Source organism: Coregonus clupeaformis, chromosome 18 (assembly GCF_020615455.1).
Source record: "Coregonus clupeaformis isolate EN_2021a chromosome 18, ASM2061545v1, whole genome shotgun sequence".
In the NCBI taxonomy this organism is placed as follows: domain Eukaryota; kingdom Metazoa; phylum Chordata; class Actinopteri; order Salmoniformes; family Salmonidae; genus Coregonus; species Coregonus clupeaformis.
In genome coordinates this window covers 12,167,411-12,184,234 of record NC_059209.1, presented here as the reverse complement: position 1 = coordinate 12,184,234, position 16,824 = coordinate 12,167,411, and the positions used below count along the sequence as shown (strand labels likewise).

General features: G+C 43.4%; 1 protein-coding gene across 2 annotated transcripts in view; it reads right to left on the bottom strand.

The window, feature by feature from the left end:
• Positions 1-1,689: 1,689 nt before the first annotated feature.
• LOC121587479 (phosphatidylinositol 4-kinase alpha-like) overlaps positions 1,690-16,824 on the bottom strand; it is a 104,451-nt gene continuing 89,316 nt past the window's right edge. For both annotated transcript variants that reach the window (XM_041904449.2, XM_045226780.1), the window contains 13 exons: positions 15,624-15,677; positions 15,396-15,516; positions 15,031-15,160; positions 10,649-10,792; positions 10,291-10,361; positions 9,883-9,989; positions 7,873-7,977; positions 3,901-4,026; positions 3,460-3,580; positions 3,201-3,360; positions 2,799-2,888; positions 2,585-2,668; positions 1,690-2,250 (listed from right to left, as the gene is read on the bottom strand). In XM_041904449.2, coding sequence (XP_041760383.2) covers positions 2,199-2,250; positions 2,585-2,668; positions 2,799-2,888; positions 3,201-3,360; positions 3,460-3,580; positions 3,901-4,026; positions 7,873-7,977; positions 9,883-9,989; positions 10,291-10,361; positions 10,649-10,792; positions 15,031-15,160; positions 15,396-15,516; positions 15,624-15,677 — 1,365 coding nt within the window. In that variant the 3' untranslated portion in view covers positions 1,690-2,198. The remainder of the gene's footprint in view (positions 2,251-2,584; positions 2,669-2,798; positions 2,889-3,200; positions 3,361-3,459; positions 3,581-3,900; positions 4,027-7,872; positions 7,978-9,882; positions 9,990-10,290; positions 10,362-10,648; positions 10,793-15,030; positions 15,161-15,395; positions 15,517-15,623; positions 15,678-16,824) is intronic.

The following is a 16,824-nucleotide window of genomic DNA, read 5'->3' as shown; positions in this document are numbered from 1 at the left end:
AAAAGCAGAATCATTACAATCAGTAACTTTAAACAAAGTCTGTGTCTAACCCTGCAGACATGGATTAAGCTTTTACTTTTATTAGCACAAGGTGCATTTGCTCGCCATGACTTTGACACAGAAGACTTGCTGGAAGGTTCACAATAAATCATATGTGACTCGTTTCAGGAAACTAGGTGTATGTTGCACGTCACTACTTCACAGGAGAGGCATTTGAACGTAAACATTAAATTTTTTATCAAAATGCATTTTTTTGGCAGAAATGCCTTCTGGAACATGTGAACTTTCATGTGCCTTAATAACAAACTTGTATTCCATCCATAAATACGAATCAAATTGTTAAATTACGACAGGAACCTTCCCACTAGCCATGATTGGCTGAGATAATGTATGGGCTGGACATGCAGGGAGATGAGTTTGAATTTGTCTGCCATGTAGCACGCTTCTGTCTATAACGTGAGCTGTTCAGTATGTGTTGACAGTCCTTTCTACCGCACCGTTTTTGAAAGATTAGCCATCGAGAACTACAAAAGTTTTGCTACTTTTCTCAACAACATTGATGCCCTGAATTTGGCAGGCGCTATCAACAGATCAGTAGGAAAAAGTGATGGGCTACTTTCTGCACACGCCACGGTCAGTGTGAACCGGAGTGACTTGATACAAAGCTGGCCAAACAAGATGTAGCTACAAACAAAACGGAATTAAATGGTTCCAGTCTACTGTGAAGCGTTCATCCATGTATACAGGTAAGAGTCTAGCTACATTTTCCAGATATACTTTTCTAATTTAGTCAGAAAGTCATTTTTATTGCAAGTTAAAGCATAATGTTAGTTAGCTAGCAAACGTTAGCTTGCTGGCTCGCTAGCTAACGTTACGTGTATGATCTGTGTAGTAATATTATTCAAATCAGAAATCCATTTGCATTGCTAGTTATAGCCTAATGTTAGCTAGTTAACTTGACCCATCAATTTAGACAAGAGTCTCGGGTAAGCGTCATCTAATAACGATAAAATATTGATATCATATTTTTATCTGGACACTTTCTGTTCTTGATATTGTTACTATGTAAGTACTATCACTGTACCATTTACACCTTCTGTATCCTGTGCATGTGACAAATAAACTTAGATTTTATTTGATATAGCATGTGTTTACCACATGGCCTCACATGTGAATCCTTAAAGAGATGGGTGGGACTAAGGCTTAAGACGGTGTGAACGATGCTGAATGGGTGTAGACAAAGAAGAGCTCTCCAGTAGGTGAACCAAAACATTCAAGGGCCATTTTCTCAAAAGTGGGGTTACAAGTTCAACTTTCAAAGCAGAATTACTTTCCCATTGTTCCTCAACTGCAGTGTATGATATATACCACTTTCTAGCTTTGAGCCTCTACTTTTATCCAATGTAAAAAACACCATTTCAAATTTTGCTACATAAGACCGAATCGAGGCGGTCGGTCATATATGAACTTTGAGTGCAGCAGTGTCACCCCTGACGATTTGCAGGGCACAACATACATTGGCACACCCTTTTCCATTACAATTATATGGCTTGCCAGCATAAAGCTGTTTTTGTACATATACAGCTAACCCCATCCTGACCCCAGCCCCAAACCCCTAAACTTTACCCATACCTTAACCTTGTCTATAACTAAAAGAAGGCAAATGTGTGTACGCCCCCCTCACCCTCACCCCTCCATAAGGTTACCCCTTAGTGTTTCATCATACAAGCAGTCCAATAGTAGCATGTCCACAGATTCCAGAACTCTGATTGGTCCATTAAACAAGAAGCACCAATTATCTTTAAACATACATATTGTCAAACCCAGAGAGACATCAAGAGTTTCAGAATGAAGCAAATAAAGAAATATTATAAATCTTAAAAAATTGACAAAAACTTTTTTAAATGTTCATTCTCTAAATGTGCAGGTCATTACAGTAAACAGTTTTCTCTACATGTGCAAAGAAATCAAGATTTCAGCAACACAGGAAAACAGGGGGATGAAAATGAAGGTAGGAGAAAAGAGAAGGGGTGGAGGATTGGGGTGAATGAGAAGCAAGACACACCCACAATCGGCAACATCTAGCAACCAACAACAACAAAAAACATACACTGTCACCAACATCTACCGACTGACACTAAAATACAACACACCCAACAATGCACTTACTACACACTCACACACTTAGGCACACAAGCTTAGTATGGGATCTGATTTTGGTAGTACTGGAGCATATCGTAGGTTTTGCTCCTGAAAAACAAGACAAGAAAACAGCTGTTTAAGAATGTGAAACATTTGGTATAAAAGATAATCTTGTTCATGTAATGGCAGACTTGAGTTAAGCATAAGGTTTGATCAGACCTGGGTTTCAACTACTTGAAAAATCGATTAAAATACTTTCAGTGTTTACCTGAAGAGCCAGATGGGTGGGGTTTGCCGTTTTGGGACTTTGATATTGGTTTATTAAGCCAGGCAATCTCAAAACAGGCACAGAATGTATTTGAATCGATTTTTTAAGTATTTGAAACCCAAGTCTGAGTTTGATACACAGTCACCAACATAAAGGAGAATGTGTTAAACTGACCTGCTGCTGAGGAAGCAGCTCTGGATGATTTTGATGATAAATGCAGCAGCCTCTTTCTCACTCACACACGGATTGAACCGCTGCCTAGGGGAAAAACGAGGGTAGTCAGTATCTGTCACACGTACACACGTACACATACACACACAAGTAGTTGCTATCCCTCTCGACATCACAAAACACACATGTACAGTACGTACATGTACACACGACTCACTTGAGCAGTTTGATAGTCTGTCCTCTGAAGCAGGGCAGGCCAGTGTCCAGCATCAGTGTTACCAAGGAAACCACAGCATCCATGTAGGGCCTAAAAGACAGACCATAATAATAAGACATCACCACCTCAGGGACTTAAGCCTAATTTCTACTTTACATATGCAATGCAAGGACGCTACGCGAAATGGCGATCCTGCATACTTGCTACACAACGCCATTTTGCCCAGCTACTTGTAATTCTTGTATTGCGTGCGTACGTATGTATGTGTGGCATAAATAAGTCTTTATGGCAATATTTACTAACTGTTACTAACAGTTAACAGTATGTGATAGTTTGACAATGCGTAATCATTGTACACACACAAAGATGCAGACACACACACACACACACACACACACTCACCTGACAGCAAGGTATCCCCTCACACACATCTCCATGAACCACTTGAAGGGCGTGGCCTCCATCTTGCCTCCCATGATCATCACCATCTCATCGGTCAGCTTGATGTCCGGCTCCCAGCCCAGGTTACCGCCCGGAGAACTCTCAAACATGAAGCCAAAGTCTGAGGAAATACACATGCGGTTACCCACTAAGGAACTCAAAGATAAAGAGGAAATGCATGAGAGGAAATGCATGCACGCACACACGTGCACACACACACCAATGTGGATGAGGTGTCCATGGCTGTCCAGCATGATGTTGCCGTTGTGTCGGTCTTTGAGCTGGAGTAGGAAGAGCAACAGGCTGTAGGCTGCCATACTGCGGATGAAGTTGTACCGCGCCTACAGAGAGAGGAGATACATAAATATACCTTCTACCTTCAGATCTCTGAATAACATGAGGTTGGAGAGGTATAGTATCACAGTTTGTGTGCTGTTCAATGTGAGTTGAGACTGTGGCACATATTCCAATTCTCTATCCTTGTCCCGAAGTGTGCACTTGTACACTCCCCCTTGTGGATTAAAAAGGAATGGACTGGGGTGAGGAGTATGGTGGAAACTCCCTCCAGCCAGGCTTGCACCAATCCAGTGCTTTTAAATGCATGAGGAGGAGTGCACAAGTACTTCTGTGGAAGGGTAGAGAATCGGAATACAGCCTTTACCTTCTGGAATGCCAGAGTGGACTCGTCTCCGTACTGGTTCCTGAAGTAGTCGTACATCCCAAAGTCTGTCTGTCTTCCCAGCTGGTCGCGGGACTTACAGTCTGGAATACACTCAATCACACCGCACTGAGACAGGAGAGAACAGTCCAGAAGGGAGTATAATATAGATAAAGAGAGAGAGAGAGACAGAGAGAGAGAGAGAGAGAGAGAGAGAGAAGAGAAAAAGAGACAGAAGGAGAAAGACAGCGAGATGGAGAGAGACACAGAGAGAGGGAGAAATAGAGAGAGAGAGAGAGAGAGAGAGAGAGAGAGAAGAGAAAAAGAGACAGAGAAGGAGAAAGACAGCGAGATGGAGAGAAACAGAGAGACACAGAGAGAGAGAGAGAGAGAGAGAGAGAGAGAGAGAGAGAGAGAGAGAATAGAAAAAGAGACAGAGAAGGAGAAAGACAGCGAGATGGAGAGAGACACAGAGAGAGGGAGAAAGAGAGAGAGAGAGAGAGAGAGAGAGAGAGAGAGAGAGAGAGAGAGAGAGAGAGAGAGAGAGAGAGAGAGAGAGGAGAGAGAGAGAGAGAGAGAGAGAGAGAGAGAGAGAGAGAGAGAGAGAGAAGAGAAAAAGAGACAGAGAAGATATCTTTACCATCCCAATATATTTTGCTGCAAACAAACGACAGTCACATACAACAATGACCTTGGAATTATAAGGTTATATCTGCACACAGCATAGTTCTGAGATATTAAGCATAAAAGTTTTCACATCCCAGATCTCAGAAATGTTTTGTAGTGAATTCTTCTTTCATAATCCATTACAGTCCTCACCTGAAAAAGGTACCTAAAGTGCAGAATATTTTTTATTTTTTATTTTTTTACGGGGGCATCATCACAGATAAAACCTTATAATTCTGAAATGCCAATCTGGGTTCAGTAACAAGGTTCTATCTGGCACTGAATGATACGATTATTTTTTATAGAAAAGTAAAGCCATTTAATTATCAAATTAAGAGAATACACTTCCTTCCTTCAAACCACATCATCAAATACATAAATTCATGTTCATCATACATTTGTTAAAGCAATAGAAAGCTTTTCCAAAAGTCTTGAAGGAGTTCCCACATATGCTGAGCATTTGTTGGCTGCTTTTCCTACACTCTGCGGTCCAACTCATCCCAAACCATCTCAATTGGATTGAGGTCGGGTGATTGTGGAGCCCAGGTCATCTGATGCATCACTCCATCACTCTCCTTCTTGGTCAAATAGCCTGGAGGAGTGTTTTGGGTCATTGTCCTGTTTGAAGAATCTAAAATCTAAAATATATTTTAATTTGTTAAACACCTTTTTGGTTACTACATGATTCCATATGTATTATTTCATAGTTTTGATGTCTTCACTATTATTCTACAATGTAGAAAATAGTAAAAATAAAGAAAAACCCTTGAATGAGTAGGTGTGTCCAAACTTTTGACTGGTACTGTATATATAAATGCACTGAACAAAATATAAACGCAACATGTAAAGTGTTGGTCCCATGTTTCATGAGCTGAAATAAAAGATCCCAGAAATGTTCCATACGCACAAAAAATGTATTTCTCTCAAATTGTGTGCTGAAATTTCTTTATATCCCTGTTAGTGAGCATTTCTCCTTTGCCAATATAATCCATCCACCTGACAGGTCTAGCATATCAAGAAGCTGATTACAGCGGTGCACCTAGTGCTGGGGACAATAAAAGGCCACTCTAAAATGTGCAGTTTTGTCACACAACAATGCCACAGATGTCTCAAGTTTTGAGGGAGCATGCAACTGGCATGCTGACTGCAGTAGCCCAGGACTTCCACATCTGGCTTCTACACCTGCGCGATCATCTGAGACCAGCCACCCGGACAGCTGATGAATGTGGGTTTGCACAACCAAATAATTTCTGCACAAACTGTCAGAAACCATCTCAAGGAAGCTCATTGTCCTCACCAGGGTCTTGACCTAACTGCAGTTCGGCGTCGTAACCAACTTCAGTGGGCAAATGCTCACCTTCGATGGCCACTTGTATGGTGGAGAAGTGTGCTCTTCACGGATGAATCCCAGTTTCAACTGTACCGGAAAGAAGGCAGACAGTGTGTATAGCGTCGTGTGGGCGAGCGGTTTGCTGACGTCAACGTTGTGAACAGAGTACCCCATGGTGGCAGTGGGGTTATGGTAAGGGCAGGCATAAGCTACGGACAACAAACACAGTTGCATTTTATCGATGGCAATTCAAATGCACAGAGATACCGTGACGAGATCCTAATGGCCCATTGTCGTGCCATTCATCCACTGCCATCGCCTCATGTTTTAGCATGATAATGCACATCCCTATGTCGCAAGGATCTGTACACAATTCCTGGAAGCTGAAAATGTCCCAGTTCTTCCATGGCCTGCATACTCACCAGACATGTCACCCATTGAGCATGTTTGGGATGCTCTGGATCGACATGTACGTCAGCGTGTTCCAGTTCCCGCCAATATCCAGTAACTTCGCACAGCCATTGAAGAGGAGTGGAACAACATTCCACAGGCCACAATCAACAGTCTGATCAACTCTATGCGAAGGAGATGTGTTGCGCTGCATGAGGCAAATGGTGGTCGCACCAGATACTGACTGGTTTTCTGATCCACGCCCCTACCTTTTCTTAAGGAATCTGTGACCAAGGGATGCATATCTGTATTCCCAGTCATGTGAAATCCATAGATTAGGGCCTAATTTATTTATTTAAATTGACTGATTTCCTTATATGAACTGTAACTCAGTAAAATCTTTGAAATTGTTGCATGTTGCATTTAAATTATATATTTTTTGCTCAGAAAACTTGGGGGGCCAAATAAAACCACCTGCGGGCCAAATTCGGCCCGCCAGTTGGGGAACCCTGCACTATATCCTATGGATAATTATCTACATTGCTAAAGCACTAAAGTATTATTGCAAAAAATGTGGCAAAGCAATTCACTTTTTGTCCTGAATACAAAGTGTTATGTTTGGGGCTAATCCAATACAACACATTACTGAGTACCACTCTCCATATTTTCAAGCATAGTGGTGGCTGCATCATGTTATGGATATGCTTTTCAATGTTAAGGACTGGGGAGTTTTTTAGAAAAAATAATAAACAGAATTGACCTAAGCACAGGCAAAATCCTAGAGGAAAACCTGGTTCAGTCTGCTTTCCACCAGACACTGGGAGATAAATTCACCTTTCAGCAGGACAATAACCTAAAACACAAGGCCAAATCTACACTGGAATTGCTTACCAATCTATGGCAAGACCTGAAAATGGTTGTCTGGCAATGATCAACAACCAATTTGACTGAGCTTGAACAATTTTGAAAATAATAAATGGGCAAATGTTGCACAATCCAGGTGTGGAAAGCTCTTAGAGACCAGAAACACTCACAGCTGTAATCATTCCCAAAGGTGCTTCTAGAAAGTACTGACTCAGAGCTGTGAATGCTTATGTAAATGGGATATTTTTGTATTTCATATTCAATAAATTAGCAAAAAAAAATCTACAAACATGTTTTCACTTGGTCATTATGGGGTATTGTGTGTAGATGGGTGAGATAAAAAAAATGTTTAATCAATTTTGAATTTAGGTTGTAACACAACAAAATGTGGAATAAGTAAAGGGGTATGATTACTTTCTGAAGGCACCACTGTATGCAGTATTATTCAAGTCCCAGCTATCAAATATGTTTTGTCATGTCTTCCTCTTTCATTACTCAATGAGTACATCACCTTACATGCAAATCATTTGATTGGAAACCCAGCAATGTGTGATTGGATTGCAGATAGAACCTTATAAAACCAAGTTCAAATGTGTCCTTTTTCTCATTGTAAATCTGACATATATCATATGTGAAGGACCATCTAAAGAGGGGAACATAAAACAGGTAGAGGATAAGTGGTAGTAGGGTGTAAGGTGTAGAAGGAGAGGGGGTAGGTAACCTACCCCGGGGGCGGTAGCCACCACTCTGTAGGGGAAAACAAACAGGTCCAGTCCCACCAGCTGAAAGATGTTCTTGAACAGACCGATGATCTGCAGAGCCAGCATGTCCTACACAGATATAGAAATATATATAATTTTACTCACATCAATTAACAGCTATTAAATAGAGAGAGGGAGAGAGAGAGAGAGAGAGAGAGAGAGAGAGAGAGAGAGAGAGAGAGAGAGAGAGAGAGAGAGAGAGAGAGAGAGAGAGAGAGAGAGAGAGAGAGAAAAGGGCAGAGAGAAAGGGACAGAAAGCGTAAACAGGAGGAGAGAAGAAGAAACAGAGTGTGAAAGATACAGATAGTGGACAGTGAAGAAAATGGGAGAGAGAGAGAAGACATCAAGAGAAGATGAACACAGATATTGAAATATACTACTGGTCAAAAGATTTAGAATGCCTACTCATTCAAGGGTTTTTCTTTACTTTTACTATTTTCTACATTGTAGAATAATAGTGAAGACATCAAAACTATGAAATAACACATATGGAATCATGTAGTAACCAAAAAAAAGTGTTAAACAAATCAAAATATATTTTATATTTGAGATTCTTCAAATAGCCACCCTTTGCCTTGATGACAGCTTTGCACACTCTTGGCATTCTCTCAACCAGCTTCACCTGGAATGCTTTTCCAACAGTCTTGAAGGAGTTCCCACATATGCTGAGCACTTGTTGGCTGCTTTTCCTTCAGTCTGCGGTCCGACTCATCCCAAACCATCTCAATTTGGTTGAGGTCGGGGGATTGTGGAGGCCAGGTCATCTGATGCAGCACTCCATCACTCTACTTCTTGGAAAAATAGCCCTTGTGTTGGGTCATTGAATTGTTGAAAAACAAATTATAGTCCCACTAAGCCCAAACCAGATCGTGTATCGCTGCAGAATGCTGCAGTAGCCATGCTGGTTAAGTGTGCCTTGAATTCTAAATAAATCAAAGACAATGTCACCAGAAAAGCACCCCCACACCATAAAACCTCCTCCTCCATGCTTTACGGTGGGAAATACACATGCGGAGATCATCCGTTCACCCACACCGCGTCTCACAAAGACACGGCGGTTGGAACCAAAACTGTCAAATTTGGACGCCAGACCAAAGCACAAATTTCCACCGGTCTAATGTCCATTGCTCGTGTTTCTCGGCCCAAGCAAATCTCCTCTTCTTATTGGTGTCCTTTAGTAGTGGTTTCTTTGCAGCAATTAGACCCTGAAGGCCTGATTCACACAGTCTCCTCTGAACAGTTGATGTTGAGATGTGTCTGTTACTTGAACTCTGTGAAGCATTTATTTGGGCTGCAATTTCTGAGGCTGGTAACTCTAATGAACTTATCCTCTGCAGCAGAGGTAACTCTGGGTCTTCCATTCCTGTGGCGGTCCTCATGAGAGCCAGTTTCATCATAGCGCTTGATGGTTTTTGCGACTGCACTTGAAGAAACTTTCAAAGTTCTTGAAATATGGCGTATTGACTGACCTTCATGTCTTAAAGTAATGGACTGTTGTTTCTCTTTGCTTATTTGAGCCGTTCTTGCCATAATATGGACTTGGTATTTTACCAAATAGTGCTATCTTCTGTATACCCCCCTACCTTGTCACAACACAACTGATTGGCTCAAACACAATAAGAAGGAAACAAATTCCACAAATTAACTTTTAAGAAGGCACACTTGTTAATTTAAAAGCATTCCAGGTGACTGCCTCATGAAGCTGGTTGAGAGAATGCCAAGAGTGTGCAAAGCTGTCATCAAGGCAAAGGGTGGCTATTTGAAGAATCTAAAATATAAAATATATTTTGATTTGTTCAACACTTTTTTGGTTACTACATGATTCCATATGTGTTATTTCATAGTTCTGATGTCTTCACTATTATTCTACAATGTAGAAAATAGTCAAAATCAAGAAAAACCCTTGAATGAGTAGGTGTTCTAAAACGTTTGACCGGTAGTGTAGGTCGAAAGAGAGAGTGTGTGTGTAGAGACCTGTCTGCAGTCGTCGCCCACTTTAAAGATGGCTGCCTGCCAGCAGATCCTCTGGACCTCCTCCTCACTGTCAGCCTCGTCCAGAGAGTCTGACCTACACTGCAGACCTGGCAGGGGGAGAGAGGGAGAAAAGGGGAGGAGGGAGAGGGGGAAATTAGATTAGTATTTATTTTTTAAATCCTTGTTGAGGATATTTCTAGTAGCATTAGCAACATATAAATATTGGAACAATTATCTCAAAACTATAAAATGCCTTCCTTTCTTTCATTAACACGGATGAGTGAAAGGACTGGATAGGTTTACATAGTATAGCTTCCATCTGTCATGTTCTTTTCAGATCAGTGGTAGTAAAAGGTAAGGAAAAAAGAGGGCACTGAGTTGAGACTATTCCATTTAGTGAGAAAGCACCTTCTTTCTCCAGCTCACTGACTCCACACCTCTTGACTTTGAACTTGGCCAGGTAAGGAGCTTTGGCAGCACTAAAGAGACACACAGGGATCAACACAATATTGGGATGGAATATGAATTACTTAAAATAACTTAGTATGAATTCATTACAGTAGCTTCATTATTAATTGTTAATTCATGGTAAAAGTCTAGGCATGCGGACCCTGCAGCTCTCTCGTAGCCTGGTCACCGATCTGTTTCTGCTCTTGCACATTTTTGGCATGACAATTCCATAAGGAGTTCGCATGAGAGCAGAAACAGACTGGCACCCAGGCTAGCTCTCTCGTACCAGGGTTGAGGAATAGTGGCTTAGGCCTACCTCTGCATGGGAGTCCCAGACTTGTAGTCTATGTCCAGTACTATGGCCTCTGGGTTACTGGGCAGGTAACAGCCTGGCTGGACCTGGATGTCCGACAGAGCCCTCAGACAGGCTCTCTTCCTCTCGTCTCCCTTAGGGATGGGCCTGACAAACAACACAACATCGTAAACAAGCGCAGGCTGAACGCTGTACCTGTGGCTCTGCTGGTTGTGCTACGTCTCTGTCTGTGTCCCAAATGGCACCCTATTCCTTACATAGGGCTCCGGTCAAAAGTAGTGGGCCCTATAGGTAATAGGCTGCCATTTGGGACACAGCCCCTGTATGTGATGTACTAGGGTAGTCCCTCAGGTGGAGGGAGCGAGGGACAAAGGGGAGAACAGGAAGGGAAAGAGTGACGGGAGGGAGAGATGTTTCCCCCCCCGAGCTAGTTATAATTAGCTCTCATTATCAGCCCTAATGAGGAGAGAGGGGAGCGAACTGAACCCCTCGTAGGGGGTGTAAATGCTCCCCCTTCATTCGACCTGTTCCCCTCATCAGGTTTAAACACTCCATCCGTAATCCAGCACTTACGGGCTGTCAGGACGCCTTGTATCACTTGTGCACAGATGAAATCATGCTGCATATTTCCTATATAGTGCAATTCATTTGACCCGAGTCCTATGGGCCCTGGTAAGAAGTACACTGCTCAAAAAAATAAAGGGAACACTTAAACAACACACTGTAACTCCAAGTCAATCACACTTCTGTGAAATCAAACTGTCCACTTAGGAAGCAACACTGATTGACAATACATTTCACATGCTGTTGTGCAAATGGAATAGACAACAGGTGGAAATTATAGGCAATTAGCAAGACACCCCCAATAAAGGACTGGTTTTGCAGGTGGTGACCACAGACCACTTCTCAGTTCCTATGCTTACTGGCTGATGTTTTGGTCAGTTTTGAATGCTGGCGGTGCTTTCACTCTAGTGGTAGCATGAGACGGAGTCTACAACCCACACAAGTGGCTCAGGTAGTGCAGCTCATCCAGGATGGCACATCAATGCGAGCTGTGGCAAGGTTTGCTGTGTCTGTCAGCGTAGTGTCCAGAGCATGGAGGCGCTACCAGGAGACAGGCCAGTACATCAGGAGACGTGGAGGAGGCCGTAGGAGGGCAACAACCCAGCAGCAGGACTGCTACCTCCGCCTTTGTGCAAGGAGGAGCAGGAGGAGCACTGCCAGAGCCCTGCAAAATGACCTCCAGCAGGCCACAAATGTGCATGTGTCTGCTCAAACGGTCAGAAACAGACTCCATGAGGGTGGTATGAGGGCCCGACGTCCACAGGTGGGGGGTTGTGCTTACAGCCCAACACCGTGCAGGACGTTTGGCATTTGCCAGAGAACACCAAGATTGGCAAATTCGCCACTGGCGCCCTGTGCTCTTCACAGATGAAAGCAGGTTCACACTGAGCACGTGACAGACGTGACAGAGTCTGGAGACGCCGTGGAGAACATTCTGCTGCCTGCAACATCCTCCAGCATGACCGGTTTGGCGGTGGGTCAGTCATGGTGTGGGGTGGCATTTCTTTGGGGGGCCGCACAGCCCTCCATGTGCTCGCCAGAGGTAGCCTGACTGCCATTAGGTACCGAGATGAGATCCTCAGACCCCTTGTGAGACCATATGCTGGTGCGGTTGGCCCTGGGTTCCTCCAAATGCAAGACAATGCTAGACCTCATGTGGCTGGATTGTGTCAGCAGTTCCTGCAAGAGGAAGGCATTGATGCTATGGACTGGCCCGCCCGTTCCCCAGACCTGAATCCAATTGAGCACATCTGGGACATCATGTCTCGCTCCATCCACCAACGCCACGTTGCACCACAGACTGTCCAGGAGTTGGCGGATGCTTTAGTCCAGGTCTGGGAGGAGATCCCTCAGGAGACCATCCGCCACCTCATCAGGAGCATGCCCAGGCATTGTAGGGAGGTCATACAGGCACGTGGAGGCCACACACACTACTGAGCCTCATTTTGACTTGTTTTAAGGACATTACATAATAATAATAATAATAATAATAATATGCCATTTAGCAGACGCTTTTATCCAAAGCGACTTACAGTCATGCGTGCATACATTTTTGTGTATGGGTGGTCCCGGGGATCGAACCCACTACCTTGGCGTTACAAGCGCCGTGCTCTACCAGCTGAGCTACAGAGGACCACTACTATCAGCCTGTAGTGTGGTTTTCCATTTTAATTTTGAGGGTGACTCCAAATCCAGACCTCCATGGGTTGATAAATTTGATTTCCATTGATCATTTTTGTGTGATTTTGTTGTCAGCACATTCAACTATGTAAAGAAAAAAGTATTTAATAAGATTATTTCATTCATTCAGATCTAGGATGTGTTATTTTAGTGTTCCCTTTATTTTTTTGAGCAGTGTAGTACACTATATATACAGTGAGGGAAGAAAGTATTTGATCCCCTGCTGATTTTGTACGTTTACCCACTGACAAAGACATTATCAGTCTATAATTTTAATGGTAGGTTTATTTGAACAGTGAGAGACAGAATAACAACAAAAAAATCCAGAAAAACGCATGTAAAAAATGTTATAAATTGATTTGCATTTTAATGAGGGAAATAAGTATTTGACTCCTCTGCAAAACATGACTTAGTACTTGGTGGCAAAACCCTTGTTGGCAATCACAGAGGTCAGACGTTTATTGTAGTTGGCCACCAGGTTTGCACACATCTTAGAAGGGATTTTGTCCCACTCCTCTTTGCAGATCTTCTCCAAGTCATTAAGGTTTCGAGGCTGACGTTTGGCAACTCGAACCTTCAGCTCCCTCCACAGATTATCTATGGGATTAAGGTCTGGAGACTGGCTAGGCCACTCCAGGACCTTAATGTGCTTCTTCTTGAGCCACTTCTTTGTTGCCTTGGCCGTGTGTTTTGGGTTGTCATGCTGGAATACCCATCCACGACCCATTTTCAATGCCCTGGCTGAGGGAAGGAGGTTCTCACCCAAGATTTGACGGTACATGGCCCCGTCCATCGTCCCTTTGATGCGGTGAAGTTGTCCTGTCCCCTTAGCAGAAAAACACCCCCAAAGCATAATGTTTCCACCTCCATGTTTGACGGTGGGGATGGTGTTCTTGGGGTCATAGGCAGCATTCCTCCTCCTCCAAACACGGCGAGTTGAGTTGATGCCAAAGAGCTCGATTTTGGTCTCATCTGACCACAACACTTTCACCCAGTTCTCCTCTGTATCATTCAGATGTTCATTGGCAAACTTCAGACGGCCCTGTATATGTGCTTTCTTGAGCAAGGGGACCTTGCGGACGCTGCAGGATTCCAGTCCTTCACGGCGTAGTGTGTTACCAATTGTTTTCTTGGTGACTATGGTCCCAGCTGCCTTGAGATCATTGACAAGATCCTCCCGTGTAGTTCTGGGCTGATTCCTGACCGTTCTCATGATCATTGCAACTCTACGAGGTGAGATCTTGCACGGAGCCCCAGGCTGAGGGAGATTGACAGGTCTTTTGTGTTTTTTCATTTGCGAATAATTGCACCAACTGTTGTCACCTTCTCACCAAGCTGCTTGGCGATGGTCTTGTAGCCCATTCCTGCCTTGTGTAGGTCTACAATCTTGTCCCTGACATCCTTGGAGAGCTCTTTGGTCTTGGCCATGGTGGAGAGTTTGGAATCTGATTGATTGATTGCTTCTGTGGACAGGTGTCTTTTATACAGGTAACAAACTGAGATTAGGAGCACTCCCTTTAAGAGTGTGCTCCTAATCTCAGCTCGTTACCTTTATAAAAGACACCTGGGAGCCAGAAATCTTTCTGATTGAGAGGGGGTCAAATACTTATTTCACTCATTAAAATGCAAATCAATTTATAACATGTTTTACATGCATTTTTCTGGATTTTGTTGTTGTTACTCTGTCTCTCACTGTTCAAATAAACCTACCATTAAAATTATAGACTGATCATTTCTTTGTCAGTGGGCAAACGTACAAAATCAGCAGGGGAATAAATACTTTTTTCCCTCACTGTAGGGAATAGGGGGCCATTTGGGACGCTGCCTCAGCCTACACTCAGGTAGTCAATTAATACACAGATGGGCAGGTAACTAAGGAGCTGATGGGACAGAACGCTCCATGACACCAGTGTCATTCCAGATGGGTAAATAATCACACAGACACATTGGATAATAATGGTTGAATAACAACATTCAGGGACCACATTAGGGGCCACTAGAACATATTAACAGCAGTGGAACGTACCTATGGGAACAGGCCTGACAATGAACATCTAGGTCTATAGAGGAACTCATTAGAATTGTGGTTTAGGAGGGTGTATGTGTGTGTGTGTGTGTAGGAGGTGTGTGTCGGGGCCTACTTGATGATGGCAGACACGTTGGTGATCTTGTTGAAGAAGTCAAACTCTCTCTGGTAAAAGTCTTTAGCCGGACCGGATAGAGCACCAGTGATCTCCTCGACCATCTGTTCGAGTAATTCCCCTATGTCAGCTACAAAGAGAGACAGAAAGAAAGAGGGAGAGATTATGTCAAAGTGTCTGGTGTGTTTTGTGGCTGAACCACACAGTGAGCCTGTCATCTCCTCAACCATCTATGTCAGCTACACACACAGAGGAGAGCTTATTTACATTGTAACAAAGTGTGTGTTTCTTCCTTTTCATTCAACTCAATCCTCCAGGTCTTCTCTTTTGTATTTTGTGTGTGTGTGTGTGTGTGCGCGTCTCACGGTCTTTCTGGTGTCCCTCCTCGTCTAGGTAGATGTTTGTCTTCATGTTCCAAATGAACTGGTGACACAGCAGCTGAGACTTCTGAGCCGCCCACAGGATGTACTCTCTCACATAGCCCATCTAGAACACACACACACACACAACGTAACGCACATGGAACTACACACACAACGCATACATGCATAAGCATGCACACACACTCATGCAAACACAAATGGTGTGTTTACCTTGTCATAGCGGAGGGCTTGAACTATTTGAGGAATGTAGAACAAGATGGCATCCTGAAAATGAAAGGACAAAAAGAAGGAAGAGATTGATTAACAGATCAACTGTCTTTTGTGTGTGTGTGTGTGTGTGTGTGTGTGTGTGTGTGTGTGTGTGTGTGTGTGTGTGTGTGTGTGTGTGTGTAATAGGGGAAAGGAGAGCAGTTTGAGAGTTTGAGCTGTGAGATGGTGGGGTATAGTGCAGGTCTCGACATTAACCCTTGTCCGCTTGTATGGGACAAGTAAAAAAAAATGTTGGGCAAGCAGAATACAGATTTCAGTTGTCCGAATGGACAAGTAAAAAATTATCACACAAAAACAATTACTCGATCAGAATTGGATAGGTGTTCTCCCAATTTCTGCAGAGCGCATCGGAGTAGAATTGTAGCCTATTGTATTGACATGCACGAGCAGTCATACGGTCATGAAAATCCTGGAAAAGTAATGATGTGTGCATCGCCTGCGTGTGTGTCAGTGCGAGAGAGAGAGAGATTGCAGCGGGTAGCCTAAAATAATGATAGACAAAATACTTACCCGATAGCCAATTGAAAACATATAGTGCAGTCATGCTAGCTACACTACAATACCAAAAGTATGTGGACACCTGCTCGTCGAACATCTCATTCCAAAATCATGGGCGTTAATATGGAGTTGGTCCCCACTTTGCTGCTATAATCTCGACAAACAATTTCTGTATTGACCTCGCTTTGTGCACGGGGGCATTGTCATGCTGAAACAGGAAAGGGCCTTTCTCAAACTTTTGCCACAAAGTTGGAAGCACAGAATCGTCTAGAATGTCATTGTATGCTGTAGCGTTAAGATTTCCCTTCACTGGAACTAAGGGGCCTGAACCATGAAAAACAGCCCCAGACCATTATTCCTCCTCAGTTGGCACTATGCATACAGTTGGCACTATACATTCGCGCAGGTAGCGTTCTCCTGGCATCCGCCAAGCCCAGATTAGTCAGTCGGACTGCCAGATGGTGAAGCGTGATTCATCACTCCAGAGAACGCGTTTCCACTGATCCAGAGTCCAATGGCGGCGAGCTTTACACCACTCCAGCCGACGCTTGGCATTGCACATGGTGATCTTAGGCTTGTGTGCAGCTGCTCAGCCATGGAAACCCATTTCATGAAGCTCCTGACGAACAGTTATTGTGCTGAC